At 41.7% G+C, this 15,344-nt stretch overlaps 1 protein-coding gene across 2 annotated transcripts in view; it reads left to right on the plus strand.

Annotated features, from left to right (window-relative positions):
• Positions 1 to 15,344, plus strand: part of slc38a10 (solute carrier family 38 member 10) — a 112,885-nt gene that overhangs the window by 49,250 nt on the left and 48,291 nt on the right. For both annotated transcript variants that reach the window (XM_068004129.1, XM_068004131.1), the window contains exon 11: positions 15,106 to 15,259. In XM_068004129.1, the coding sequence (XP_067860230.1) occupies positions 15,106 to 15,259 (154 nt within the window). The remainder of the gene's footprint in view (positions 1 to 15,105; positions 15,260 to 15,344) is intronic.

The following is a 15,344-nucleotide window of genomic DNA, read 5'->3' on the forward strand; positions in this document are numbered from 1 at the left end:
ATTTTATTGTCAATTGCCAAAGGCAATTCTATTGAAGAGGACAAAATGGCAATGAAAGAAAACTGGTATTTTTATTCCATTTGCAATAGCTTGAATTACATCAGTGTCACACTAGATTTATACGTACATAATTTTTCAGGTTTAATTGTCCTAGGGCAATTGCAACCAGAAATTCTCTAAGCAGCTGTTTTGGTTGTCCTAAATGACACAGCTTCAGTGCTATGAGAACTGAATGTCACTTGCAGCTTTTAAAATACATGCATGCATTTTATCATGTGACATTTAAAAAAAAGTCTTGTAACATTTAAATTATCAAATCGAGTTGGAGAAAAAGAATGAAACACAGAATTTTAATTTATTCTATAATGAACAAAATATCCCCTCTTCCCCCTCTTTGGGGTAGGGTACTGCAGTGTTTAAATTAAGCATAGTACTTCTATACATGGAGCAGAGTATAAAAGTGGAAATTACCAGAACAGTTGACGGCAACAGAAGTTGATGTGCAGTATCCAGTAATATTCTCCAATTGTCCTCAACTGCTGGAAATCTTGCCTGATGGTGCTCGTAGTTACTGTTGCAGTTTTGCTAATTTGCTTTGTAAATTGTGTCCTTCACCATTTACTCTTGCGTTCGTTTTGCATACATAATACGTTATTGCAATGTACGTTTTACTTAACATATTACAAAGATTTGCTTACTTTCTTGTGGAATTAAAGCCACATGATATTTTGTGTTACCCTTACTTGAAGGACTTGCGTTCTTGATGGTTGTAGTGTAGCCAAACCAACCAACCAATAATAAAGGCACATTGTATTTTTTTTTAAAAATCCCATATTAATGTGTTGATGTGGGAACACATTTTATAAATAGAACAAAATAAGAAAAGACTGACTTTGATCTGGCCACTTAAACTTTATTTAGATTGTAGAGTTTATAGTAAGCCTGCTGGCTATATTTTCTTAGTGGCCGGATCCTTGCTCAGAAGTTTAAATTGAAGACATTTTTTTGTTTTTCTAAGAATAGAATGATTTAACTGTCTTTGGTCAATAGGTTTGCAATGACAGATGGTACTGGAGAGTAGGGCAGTCCACACAACTTGGGGCATTAGTCAGGAATTCCTTCTTGTAAACTAGCCAATTTCTATATCCAAGGTGGTGGGATGCAAATTCACCAAGGCCTTTACTGTACCACTGTTTCTGAAATGATAGTTTTTCTAGAAGAGGACAGATTTGTATTCCACTGCCATCTTGGACTGGCTCCAACATATACAATTGCTGTTGCTAGCTCTTTAATCTGTTAACTGTGTGGTTCCCCAAAGTGTTAGTGACCTTATGCAGTGATTAAATGAAGCTTACAAACAAAGAAAGTCTAGGCTTAATCCTCAATCTGTGCTAAGTTAACTGATTTCAGGTAGGACACAGGTAGCAGTGCTACTCTTGGTGTCCGTCCCCTTAGTTTAGAGAGGAGGCAGATTTGCTAGGTTTTCTGATCGTGATCCAGCGATCTCTGTTAGAAATGTGCTTGTGGATAGCTGGTGAGGAAAGGAGTGGGTTTGGTTGTGACGTGCACAAATTCAAATAGTTTGCCAACATCACTGCCAAGGTCCATATATCAACAATGAGTACTTGGCAGTGTACCAGAGGGTGACCGGTGCTTGTGGAACCTCAGTTCAGCAAGGAGAGTAGAGAAAATTGGAACCGAAATTAGGGAACGAAGAAAGAATGCCTTTGAGTGTCCTCAGAGCGCCCCAAGGTGCTTTACTTTTGAAGTGCAGTCACTGTTGTTATGTAGGGAAATGTGACAGCTAGCTAACTTGCACACAGCAAGGTCCCACAAACAGCAAATAATGAAAATGTTTTTGGTGGTGTTGGTTGTGGGATAAATGTTGGCCTGGACACTGGAGGAATCTCCTGTTACTATTTAAATAGTGCCATGGCATCTTTTATGTCCACCTGAGCTGCCAGGTGGAGTATTATGGGTACGATGGCCTAGTGGTCATGGTACTTGATTAGCAGCCCAGAGGTCGTGAGTTCAAATTCATGCGTGGCATGTTATGAAATTGAATTTGTAGGCTAGCACCAGAAAGCTGCTGGATTGTTGTAAAAGCCCAACTGGTTCACTATTGTCCTTCAGGGAAGGGAACTTGCCACCCTTGACTGGTGTGGCTCTAGTACCACACTGTATGCTTGACTCTCAATACTCTCAGGGAAGCCAGAAATGGACAATAAATACTCCCTTGCTAATGTCATCCAAATCCCAAGAGCAAATATATTTTTTAAAAAGTCTCATCCAAAAGACAGCGCCTCAGAAAATGTAGCCCTCACTTGATAATGCATTGAAATGTCAGTCCAAATTATGTGCTCATGTCCTGGAGTGGGCCTAAAATCAAAATCTTCTGATTCAGAGGAGGGAGTGATACCAACTGAACCAAGATATAAATTTAACAAGTGATAAATAAAATAATTTGTTGGGCATAATTGTTTATTTCTCTGCTCACAGTTGTTCTTTGTGTATCATTGAAATGTATTATGTTTCAAAATCCTCGGGTCTACTAATGTGGCTGCTCTCTCTGACGTTCTAAGCTGTTACGTTGGCTTTCAATTTTTAAGCCAAAACAAGTAAAGTATTTTCTTGAAACAGATTTTTCCCAACATCTTTCTTCTTCCTCTCCTATAACCTGGTCTGTACGGCTCCATGTTCAACAGAGTATGGTGTGTATCTATGCTATCGTCGGGTTGCGGGGGCGGTGGACAATGGCAATGGACTCACTTTTTAATTGTGAATTATGTTGCTCACTATCTCCGTTTGAGAGGAATTCTTGGTACCTGCTATCTGTCTAGTAAGGGCACCATGCCTGGTGATGACAAATTGGTATCAAGTTTATTCTCTGTAGCAACTTGGTAATCTAAAACTTGAGCCAGGCAGTTACACAGTATTGTCATGCACTGTTGATGATTCGATAGGCAGGGTCATTAATCCCTGAGAGGATTTGCCGCTGGGGTGGCAAATCCTATTTGACCCGAGAAAACCCTGTAATTCAATCCCATGAAAGGTGGGGTAGACAACTTGTATTAAAACTTACCAATGCAGTGTGCTGACAGCCTGCATGGGTTTTGCTGATTAAATGCGAGCAGTATTACTTACATGCCAACTTGGAGGCCCATAAACATTGGCCTGCATATAAGTATTCTGGATTTGGACTAAGTGAGGTATGTCCCTACAAAGAGAGCACTTAATCTGTTAAAAACCAAACGGAAGCTGTACTTGTGTGAATTTCTCAGTTTGAAGACCCTTGAGCATGGTGTTATGTTTTTGTGTACGTCAGCCACTAGGTGACCATAAAATCCTGACTCTTCCACACCATACGATGCATCAGAGGAGCTGAGGTTATCTGATATAGACAAATGATGGACCTTGACCAGTGGTCAGGATAACTTGATATTTGGAGACAGCTGAATCCTCGAAGCAGAGGTCGTCTTGTATTCCCTCCCTCATAAATCTCATTCTGGAATTGGATTTTTTTGTGCATAATAAAGGAATTATATTAATGCAATACTATAAAATGGTATGCAGTCATAGATCATTCCTTTCTCACAATTTTTGGTTTTCAGTCTATATAACTATTCGATGAGTGACATCTTACTCATGCTATATTTACCTTGCAGTGAATGTGAAATTCAAATATCGATCTCTTGTCCCCGCTGTGCCAATTGCTATTACTGCCTGGGCTGTGGATTAAATGCTTTTTGGATGTTGGTAGTGAGTACAGGATGCACAAATGAAATGCAGATAGTTTCGCATCCAGGTCCAGTGTAAATGGGAAGGTTTGATGTCTTTTAAAAGTGTTAGTTCTTAATACCCAAATATTAACACATGTCTGCATTAATGCTTCCTGCTTAATTTTAATATACATGTGCTTTTTTTAATGGAGTTCATTTTGATACAATTATAAACACACTGTTACACAGATCAATATAAATTTACCAACCATTTCCACATATTTCTGTTGACTTTGCTCATTAGACTTATCCCAGCTGGCAGGTGGATTTGAGTGACCAGCAAAACAGTAGAAATTCATATCAATCTGTTTGGGAAACCAACTCTGTGTAACCATTCTTTTTAAAACTTCACTTACTGCTATTTTAAAAAAAAAAGTTGCTGTGATTTAAGAATGTATGGGCTAATTGCCAGTTCAAAATTTTGAAATCGAGTTTGGGATTTCATCTAACCTGCACTTCTCAAAGGCCATTTATATTTCATTAAGTCCAATGTTGGGTGTGGCTGAACCAGGCTATTTATGGGAATTTAAATAGCATTACATTTATGAAAATTGGCAGACGACAAATTAAAAATATATCATGTTACAATTTATAAAGAAATTGCTAAAAGAAAACTTTGGCTTTATGGCATATTATTTGCTGTGATTTTCTGTTTCCTGTCTTGAAAGCCAGATGTTTCTCTTGGCTTAATGGCTGCTGTATTTCTGCCAGAAAGCAGTCAACTGTTTTTGTGACAGCTGGGTTCCAGCTTTTGCTTCGTTTTCTAACAGGGAAGTGGCATCCATGCAGAAAACTGTTGCAAAATATATTGACACATGTATTAAGTTGTTGCTTTGGGGGCGAACCAAACTGGTGGACTGTTGAATCCACGTGAAAAATAATGAAGTTTATGCCTTAAACCCACCCACAATTACAATTTTAAATTATAATTTTGTTCAAAGTGAATCCTCAAGTTAGAAGAATACTGTTTAAATTCTGACAATTATGGATCTTATTAAAACTGTAATGTCGGGAAAAAGTTATCAATCTATATCGCTTACATATTGGGGAGGGGGTTCCAGGGCTATAAACCAATCCAGTTCAGTGGATGAACTGCAGAAGCAGAGTATATATAGTAATTGATAGGTAGGATAGAGTTACTAGGCAGTAATGTTACTGAAGGTTTCAGATGGCTCCATAAAATTTAAGACCAAACTTAGAGCATTTTGTGAATGTTATCTCTACTCCAAGATTGGTTGTTGACTGGAAACTTCCTTCCAGGCATTAGTTAGCTATTATAATATGAATTGTTTCCAACCTTCTTTATTGCAATTGTGATAATTTATTGTTTGTTATAACTTGTGCAAAATGTCAGATTGAAGTTTGGTAGAACACAAAAATAACAAAGTTAAATGTAAGAATAGTGAGGATAGAAACAAAATTCTAAATTAATTCTAGTATGAACATAAGAAAAGTTAAGGATAAGAAAATGCCATTTAACCTATCAGATGTGTTAAATATATTTTATAGTGAGATATTCTCTCTTTGTACCCACTTCCTCCGGTGCCCTGAAAGGCACCAAGGCATCTTGGCATACTGTTAGATGGACACCAGCAGTCCTCCAGTACCCTAGTGACCATCTTATATGTGAGTGTTGGCAGGCTGTTGTACCATGGGGGCGGGTGTCATAGCGAAACCTGGTCCTGCCTACACACAGATTTTACATTTGATAACAACGAAACATAGAAGCCCAAGATTTTTTTCCCCTCCTTCCTAATTGCAACAGTTATACATTCCTTTGTGGCAAGGCCAACGTTTATTGCCCATCCCTAATTGCCCTCGAGAAGGTGGTGGTGAGCCGCCTTCTTGAACCGCTGCAGTCCGTGTGGTGACGGTTCTCCCACAGTGCTGTTAGGAAGGGAGTTCCAGGATTTTGACCCAGCGACAATGAAGGAACGGCGATATATTTCCAAGTCGGGATGGTGTGTGACTTGGAGGGGAACGTGCAGGTGGTGTTGTTCCCATGCGCCTGCTGCTCTTGTCCTTCTAGGTGGTAGAGGTCGCGGGTTTGGGAGGTGCTGTCGAAGAAGCCTTGGCGAGTTACTGCAGTGCATCCTGTGGATGGTGCACACTGCAGCCACAGTGCGCCGGTGGTGAAGGGAGTGAATGTTTAGGGTGGTGGATGGGGTGCCAATCAAGCGGGCTGCTTTATCTTGGGTGGTGTCGAGCTTCTTGAGTGTTGTTGGAGCTGCACTCATCCAGGCAAGTGGAGAGTATTCCATCACACTCCTGACTTGTGCCTTGTTGATGGTGGAAAGGCTTTGGGGAGTCAGGAGGTGAGTCACTTGCCACAGAATACCCAGCCTCTGACCTGCTCTCATAGCCACAGTATTTATATGGCTGGTCCAGTTAAGTTTCTGGTCAATGGTGACCCCCAGGATGTTGATGGTGGGGGATTCGGCGATGGTAATGCCGTTGAATGTCAAGGGTAGGTGGTTAGACACTCTCTTGTTGGAGATGGTCATTGCCTGGCACTTATCTGGCGCGAATGTTACTTGCCACTTATGAGCCCAAGCCTGGATGTTGTCCAGGTCTTGCTGCATGCGGGCTCGGACTGCTTCATTATCTGAGGGGTTGCGAATGGAACTGAACACTGTGCAGTCATCAGCGAACATCCCCATTTCTGACCTTATGATGGAGGGAAGCTCATTGATGAAGCAGCTGAAGGTGGTTGGGCCTAGGACACTGCCCTGAGGAACTCCTGCAGCAATGTCCTGGGGCTGAGATGATTGGCCTCCAACAACCACTACCATCTTCCTTTGTGCTAGGTATGACTCCAGCCACTGGAGAGTTTTCCCCCTGATTCCCATTGACTTCAATTTTACTAGGGCTCCTTGGTGCCACACTCGGTCAAATGCTGCCTTGATGTCAAGGGCAGTCACTCTCATCTCACCTCTGGAATTCAGCTCTTTTGTCCATTTTTGGACCAAGGCTGTAATGAGGTCTGGAGCCGAGCGGTCCTGGCGGAACCCAAACTGAGCATCGGTGAGCAGGTTATTGGTGAGTAAGTGCCGCTTGATAGCACTGTCGACGACACCTTCCATCACTTTGCTGATGATTGAGAGTAGACTGATGGGGCGGTAATTGGCCGGATTGGATTTGTCCTGCTTTTTGTGGACAGGACATACCTGGGCAATTTTCCACATTGTCTGGTAGATGCCAGTGTTGTAGCTGTACTGGAACAGCATGGCTAGAGGTGCAGCTAGTTCTGGAGCACAAGTCTTCAGCACTACAGCTGGGATGTTGTCGGGGCCCATAGCCTTTGCTGCATCCAGTGCGCTCAGCCGTTTCTTGATATCACGTGGAGTGAATCGAATTGGCTGAAGACTGGCTTCCGTGATGGTGGGGATATCGGGAGGAGGCTGAGATGGATCATCCACTCGGCACTTCTGGCTGAAGATGGTTGCAAACGGTTCAGCCTTGTCTTTTGCACTCACATGCTGGACTACGCCATCATTGAGAATGGGGATGTTTGCAGAGCCTCCTCCTCCCGTTAGTTGTTTAATTGTCCACCACCATTCACGACTGGATGTGGCAGGACTGCAGAGCTTTGATCTGATCCGTTGGTTGTGGAATCGCTTAGCTCTGTCTATAGCATGTTGCTTCCGCTGTTTAGCATGCATGTAGTCCTGAGTTGTAGCTTCACCAGGTTGGCACCTCATTTTTAGGTACGCCTGGTGCTGCTCCTGGCATGCTCTTCTACACTCCTCATCGAACCAGGGTTGATCCCCTGGCTTGTTGGTAATGGTAGAGTGAGGAATATGCCGGGCCATGAGGTTACAGATTGTGCTGGAATAAAATTCTGCTGCTGCTGATGGCCCACAGTCCCTCATGGGTGCCCAGTTTTGAGCTGCTAGATCCATTCTGAATCTATCCCATTTAGCACGGTGGTAGTGCCACACAGCACGTTGGATGGTGTCCTCAGTGCAAAGACAGGACTTCATCTCCACGAGGACTGTGCGGTGGTCACTCCTACCAATACTGTCATGGACACATGCATTTGCGACAGGTAGATTGGTGAGGACGAGGTCAAGTAAGTTTTTCCCTCGTGTTGGTTCGCTCACCACCTGCCGCAGGCCCAGTCTAGCAGCTATGTCCTTCAGGACTCGGTCAGTAGTGGTGCTACCGAGCCACTCTTGGTGATGGATGTTGAAGTCCCCCACCCAGAGTACATTTTGTGCCCTTGCTACCCTCAGTGCTTCCTCCAAGTGGTGCTCAACATGGAGGAGGACTGATTCATCAGCTGAGGGAGGACAGTAGGTGGTAATCAGCAGGAGGTTTCCTTGCCCATGTTTGACCTGATGCCATGAGATTTCATGGGGTCCAGAGTCAATGTTGAGGACTCCCAGGGCCACTCCCTCCTGACTGTATATCACTGTACCACCACCTCTGGTGGGTCTGTCCTGCCGGTGGGACAGGACATACCCAGGGATGGTGATGGAAGAGTCTGGGACGTTGGCTGAAAGGTATGATTCTGAGAGTGTGGCTATGTCAGGCTGTTGCTTGACTAGTCTGTGGGACAGCTCTCCCAATTTTGGCACAAGTCCCCAGATGTTAGTAAGGAGGACCTTGCAGGGTCGACTGGGCTTGGTGTTTTTTTGCCGTTGTCGTGTCCGGTGCCTAGTGGTCCGATGCCGGGTGGTCCGTCCGGTTTTACTCTTATTATGACTTTGCGTAGCGAGATTTTACAACTGAGTGGCTTGCTCGGCCATTTCAGAGGGCAATTAAGAATCAACCACATTGCTGTGGGTCTGGAGTCACATATAGGCCAGACCGGGTAAGGACGGCAGGTTTTCTTCCCTGAAGGACATTAGTGAACCAGATGGGTTTTTACGACAATCCGGTAGTTTCATGGCCATCATTACTGATACTAGTATTTTAATTCCAGATTTTTATTTAATTCATTGAATTTAATTAATTAATTGAATTAAAATTCGCCAGCTGCCGTGGCGGGATTTGAACTCATGACTCTGGATTTTAGTCCAGGCCTCTGGATTACTAGCCCAGTAACATAACCACTATGCTACCTATTATAAAGGATGTGATAACAGGACGCTTTTAAAAAAAAATCAACGGGATTAGACAAAGTTAACATGGATTTATGAAAGGGAAATTGTGTTTGACAAACCTACTGGAGTTTTTAACTGGTAGAATAGATAAGGAAGAACCAGTGGATGTGGTGTATTTGGATTTTCAGAAGGCCTTTGATAAAGTCCCACATAAGAGGTTAGTGTGCAAAATTAAAGCACATGGGATTGGTGGTAATATACTGGCATGGTTTGAAAATTGGTTTACAGACAGGGAACAGAGAGTAGAAATAAATGGGTCTTTTTCGGGGTGGCAGGCGGTGACTAGTGGGGTACCGCAGGGATCAATGCTTGGGCCCCAGCTATTCACAATATATATCAATGATTTGGATGAGGGAACCAAATGTAATATTTCCAAGTTTGCTGACGACACAAATCTAGGTTGGATCGTGAGATGTGAGAAGGATGCAAAGAGGCTTCAAGGCGATTTAGTCAAGTTGAGTGGGCAAATACATGGCAGATGCAATGTAACGTGGATAAATGTGAAGTTATCCACTTCGGAAGGAAAAACAGAAAGGCAGAGTATTATTCAAATGGTGATAGATTAGGAAATGTTGATGTACAAAGGGACCTGGGTGTCCTTGTACACCAACCACTGAAAGCAAACATGCAGGTGCAGCAAGCAGTTAGGAAGGCAAATAGTATGTTGGCCTTCATTGCAAAAGGATTTGAGTACAGGAGCAAGGATGTCTTACTGCAGTTATACAGGGCCTTGGTGAGACCACACCTGGAGTATTGTGTGCAGTTTTGGTCTCCTTACCTAAAAAAGGATATACTTGCCATAGAGTGAGTGCAGTTCACCAGACTGATTCCTGGGATGGCAGGACTGTCGTATGAGGAGAGATTGGGTCAACTAGGTCTGTATTCACTCGAGTTTAGAAGAATGAGAGGGGATCTCATTGAAACACAAAATTCTGACAGGGCTAGACAGACTGGATGCAGGGAGGATATTTTCACTGGCTACGGGGGTCTAGAACAAGGGGTCACAGTCTCAGCATATGGGTTAGTACATTTAGGACTGAGATGAGGAGAAATTTCTTCACTCAGAGGGTGGTGAACCTGTGAAATTCTCTACCACAGAAGGCTGTGGCGGCCAAGTCACTGAATATATTTAAGAAGGAGCTAGATGGATTTCTAGATACAAAAGGCATCAAGGGGTATGGGGAGAGAGCGGGAATTTGGTATTGAGATAGAGGATCAGTCATGATCTTATTGAATGGTGGAGCAAGCTCGAAGGGAAGAATTGCCTACTCCTGCTCCTATTTTCTATGTTTTTGTCTCCATAATTATGAACACAAAGGCCATTCTTAATACCTCTCCTCATCACTGCCCTGTCTGCGATTAAATCGGGACAGATTAAGGATCAAGTCTAGTACCTACCTGGTCTACATGGTTCAATATCACACTAAGTGGTGCATTTACTCACTAAGCTGTCAGTGGAGTATATCAAGCATTATTAATCTGTTGCAGTAATGACCAAGTAACATTAAGTGGCCAACTGGTTTCATAACCACAGGATAACACATTAGTCTCGAACAGTGTGAGGGATCAGTAAAGTTGTTTAGCCTCAGCAGGAACGATATGGGGAAGTACTGAATTTGTACTTATTTATTGTATTGTTTTGTATTTTGACTTTAATTTACCTTATCTTAGCTGTTCACAAATGAGGTACTATTTTAACTTGTTTATTTGGTACCTTACCTTGGATTGGTTTGAGCTGGTAATAGGCTAAGTGGGTAGTGACATTAACTATTCTCTGGTTGGATATTCCTGTGGCAGTTATCGTTAGTGTGAAAGCGGAGAGAATATAAAGATTTTGCTGATGAGTGAGTAGACTTGAGCAGCAAGAGACTACTGCAGTGTAAGGGGCCAGCAGAGTGCGGAGTTCAGTCTCCGTGGAAGTTCAGCTGTGAGGTGCAGTTGGCCGAAAACTATGTGAGGAGTTAAGATGTTGTGTTTGATTTTAATTAAACTTTTAAGAAAAAAACAGTTTTTTTTATTGGAGGGGTCAGGGGGGACAGCTGAGGCCACCTGTGTGATGTGGGTTCCTGAATGATTCATGTGTCTGGGATGATCATGTGTGGGAAGTGTCTCTGACTACTTGCACTTAAACGTTTCTGAGCTTGAGGAGCAGCTGGAGACACTCCGCAACATGAGGGAACCTAAAGGATTCCTTGGATGGACACTCGAGATGGTCACTCCACTGGCAGAGCGAATTAGTGAAGGGAAGTGGGTCATTATTTTTCAAAGGAGATAGGAAGCAATATTGATTGACAAACAACACTGGAAGGTGACGATGATATATGGAATGGTGCAAATGCTGAACCTATTTGGTTGGAGTTAAGGAATAAGAAGGGAACCGTTACTTTATTGGGAGTTAATTAAAGACAACCAAACAGTAGAAACTATGTAGATAAATTAGAGAAATATGTAGAAATAACAGGTCCATGATAATGGGTGACTGTAATTATCCAAAGATGGGCTTGGGGTAAAATTACTGTAAATGGCAAAGAGGAAGAAGTGTGTCTACAGCGTGTCCAGGACTGCTTTTTATATCAATATGTTTTAAGTCCAACCATGAAGGAGTCTTTGAAACCTAATTCTAGTCAATTAAGTGGGAAGGGGAACATCTAAAAAACACACGTGACAAGAACATAATTAGGTTTGATATCAAAATTGAAAGAGAGGGAACCGTCAGAGATAAAAATACTTGACTAGAAAAAAAACAAATTTCAGTAAGATAAAAAGAGAATCAGTTCAGATAACTTGGAAAGAAAACTGGCAGGTAAGACCGTAGACAAACAATGGGAAACTTTCAACCAGATGATTATGGTGCAAACTAGATATATTCCAACAAGAATTAATGGGGTGTAGCAAAGGTTGGAGTTTCTTTTAAGATCAGATGAATTCAAATTAAAAGACTTTAAAAAGAGGCATATGACAAACCCATCACAGGGAATGTGGAAATATAGATAGGAAATTGACTAAAGTCAGATAACAAATAATAGTCGTTAATGGATGTTTCTCAGATTGGGGAGGGATATAATCAGTGGTATTGCCTAGGGTCAATGTTAGGACTGTTGGTTTTCTCAAAATTCGCAAACTACACAAAAATAGGGAGCGTGGTTCATTGAAGGGATTATAAGTGGCTTCAGGGAGACCTGATATGCAGTAGATTGGGCAGCTACCTGTCAGATGAATTTTATGGGTGAGAAGTGTGAGGATACATTTTGAGGAAGAATAAGGGGAGTAAATTTACACTGGCAGAACTTTAAAAAGATTAGAAGAGCAGAAAGATCAGACTGATCTTAAGATGACTTAAAGGATCAGATACACAAATCTTGAAAAATGGGAGGGCAAGTTGGATAGCTATTTAAAAAAGGCATGGGATGCTAGATTTTATAAATCAGTGCATAGAGTACAAAAGACTTTCACTTTGTTAATCAGCTACCATAACATTTGATTAAAATTTCAACTGTACTAAGAAAAAAGGTGGAAGGTGTACTAAAATCAAACCCAATTAATTGCTAAGAAAATGTGAAAGTCTCTATTTAAATTGCTCGCTTATTCTTGCAAACACTATGGATCTACCATTCCACAGGTGAAAGCTCTTAGCTGCTTGTTCCAGTCTTTTGAAAACCATGTTGAAGAAAAGCAAGAGCTTCCATGCACATAACTGGGGAATCAAATTCCATGTCTAAAGCAGTAGTCCATCCCTGGCTGCCTTGAAAGACTATCTTGTAACCTCCAGATCCAAACAGTGGTTATGGTCATCCAATAGATTCTTTGTTACACAGAAATGCAATTGGTCTATCTTGGCTTCTATCATATTGCTGTAACAAAGCTTTCCTACCTTCCAAAACTTACTTCAGAGGAAACCTCCAATGGGCAAATGACCATGAATCTTGTCCCAACATCAAAATGCAGACTATAAATAGTTGAGGATTTGGCAATAATTATATTCCTTTTTTAAAAAAAAGCAAAGTAGACTTAAAATAGAAGAAAGTGTTTCACACTTTACCACAAGGCATTAAATTAACAAAATAACACAACTCAGCTGATTGTTATTTAGTGAGCATTATTAAGATTAACACACCATGTGACACGTAGATGGAAAGAAAACCGTTCTTGCTATGTTGTGTTCTCCTACTAAATAAATGAAGAGAACAAACCTGCATTTCTCTGGGGGCTTTCATGACCTCAGGACGTCCTAAAGTGCTTTACAGCCAACAAAGTGCTTTTGAAATGTAGTCACTGTTGTAATGTAGGAAACGTGGCAGCCAATAAGTGCACAGCAAGGTCCCACAAACAGCAATGAAATAAACGACCAGATCATCTGTTTTAGGTGTTGGTTGAAGGATGAATGTTGGCCAGGACACCGTGGAACTTTTACATCCACTTGAGAGGGCAGATGGTGCCTTGGTTTAACGTCTTATCCGAAAAACAGCACCTCTGACAGTGCAGCACACCTCAGTACTGGACTGAAGTGCCAGCCTAGATTATGTGCTCAAGTCTCTCGAGTGGGACTTGAACCCACAACCTTCTGACTCAGAGGTGAGGGTGTTACCACTGAGCCAAGGCTGCCATCCTATCACCTCTGCTCTAAGTGGACAGGTAGACAATCAGGTGAGAATAGGATTGGACTGGATTGTGATGCCCCCCACAATACAATAGTCTGCCCATGCATCGTCAAGTCTCACACTAGGATGAGTTATCTGAGGGCCTCTGGAAGCATATCCCTGCAAGAAATCAATACTTATCGGGAGCGGAGAAGATAAAATAAGTAATAAGTACCAGCCCTCCTAAGTAGTTCTCATTCTGCCTGTCTGGGCTGGTATTTCTTTACATACTTAAAGTAATTGTTGAAAATACCATCATTTGTTTACCAAATAAAAAAACTCTGAAGACCTTACTGATTCCTTTTAATTTGTGTTTAAAATATTCTTGAGCAAGTGCTTACAGCAGGGTCTGAACTGCCTTTTTGATCTGCTTTGTTGACTTGTGACTATTTGGAACAGTTAGGAGTTCACCTCTTCCCCATCACCCTGGAACCAGATTTGGTGCAACATAATTCTGTAACTCCAGAGCTGGGTCCTGATCTGACTCTGGAACCCAGCAATGTGATACCGGTTGTTGGAGGCCATCTCACGTTATTTGGGTTTGATACAACAAACCCAAATGTCAAACTGGATTTCAAAACAACTCCGAGGTCTGCAAGAGTTTGATTCAGAGCCAGGAAGTCAGATTGGTAGCTACAATATAAATGCAGCCCTTAAGTTTAAAAAAAATCATGAAGCTCTTCTCTCGCCTTTTTAAAAAATATATAAATACTGTTTAACAAGCTGACTGCATATTGAACAAAAAAGTATATTTCTGTGACTGCTGCCTTGTATTTACTAAGCACAAAATGCAATCTCCATAAAAGGCTTTTTCCGGCTTCATATTTATGATGACGTTAAGAGATCAATTCAGTGATTGTAGGCCAAATGCTGGTGCTCCTCATTTTCACTTTAGCACAGTAGAAAAATTCACCTGAAATCAATATTAAATCTACAATAGCTAAAACCTTGGTGCGTTAATATTAGCAGTTTGCCATTGAATCATGTCTGCTGTTGGCATGAAGTGACGTTCCTGTCAGAGGCAGTGCGCACCACTGTTTTTAGCCACACCTCCAGCAGAATTCCTATCTTGGATGGCAGTATATGAATGCTGTCATTTGGCACAGGTGACAAAAAAAACTGGCCTTTTCAGAAAGCGATTCTCCAATATAAATGCAGCACCAGAGACCTCTGCAATTATCCTATCTGTTAAGTGTTAATTCTTTTGACCTTTTTACTTTAACATTGTTGTAATGAGTCAGTTATATTTTCAGCAGTGGACAACCATGTTTGAAAAAGCGTGTCCTTGCATGGGAAATGGAAATGAATTTGGAATACCACTTGTGGAAAATACAAGGTGGTTTTGATCAAATAGGGAGTATGTATTTTGATGCTCCTGTCATTAATTGTCCCTAAGGTGTGTGTTCTGCCAATTAAATGAGAAATGTTTATATGACTGAAAATACCAGCCAATACATAGTTAAACAGTGATCATTGGTTGTTGGATTTAACTTTCAACCACTACCCGTTTTAAATTTAACAAAGTAGGTGTCTTTCAAATGCTTATGTATCGTTGTTGATGATATATTTGAATTTCTTCAGCTTATTCTCTGGGTTGGTCTCATTATTCTGGTGATCAGCACACTTACCACTCTGACTACAACAAGTGACCAACCGGTGACACCTGAAAAGCCACCTCAGGACATTAACCATGAGAAGCTACAAAATGAAATGGACCTGCAACAGAAAATCTCAGGTAAGTGTGTGGGTGGGGGCAGGGAGGGGGGTGGGTGGTGGTGGATAGGAAGAGACCTTGGTGATTCCGAAGTGTTAAACCCCTT

Source organism: Heptranchias perlo, chromosome 23, assembly GCF_035084215.1.
Source record: "Heptranchias perlo isolate sHepPer1 chromosome 23, sHepPer1.hap1, whole genome shotgun sequence".
In the NCBI taxonomy this organism is placed as follows: Eukaryota; Metazoa; Chordata; class Chondrichthyes; order Hexanchiformes; family Hexanchidae; genus Heptranchias; species Heptranchias perlo.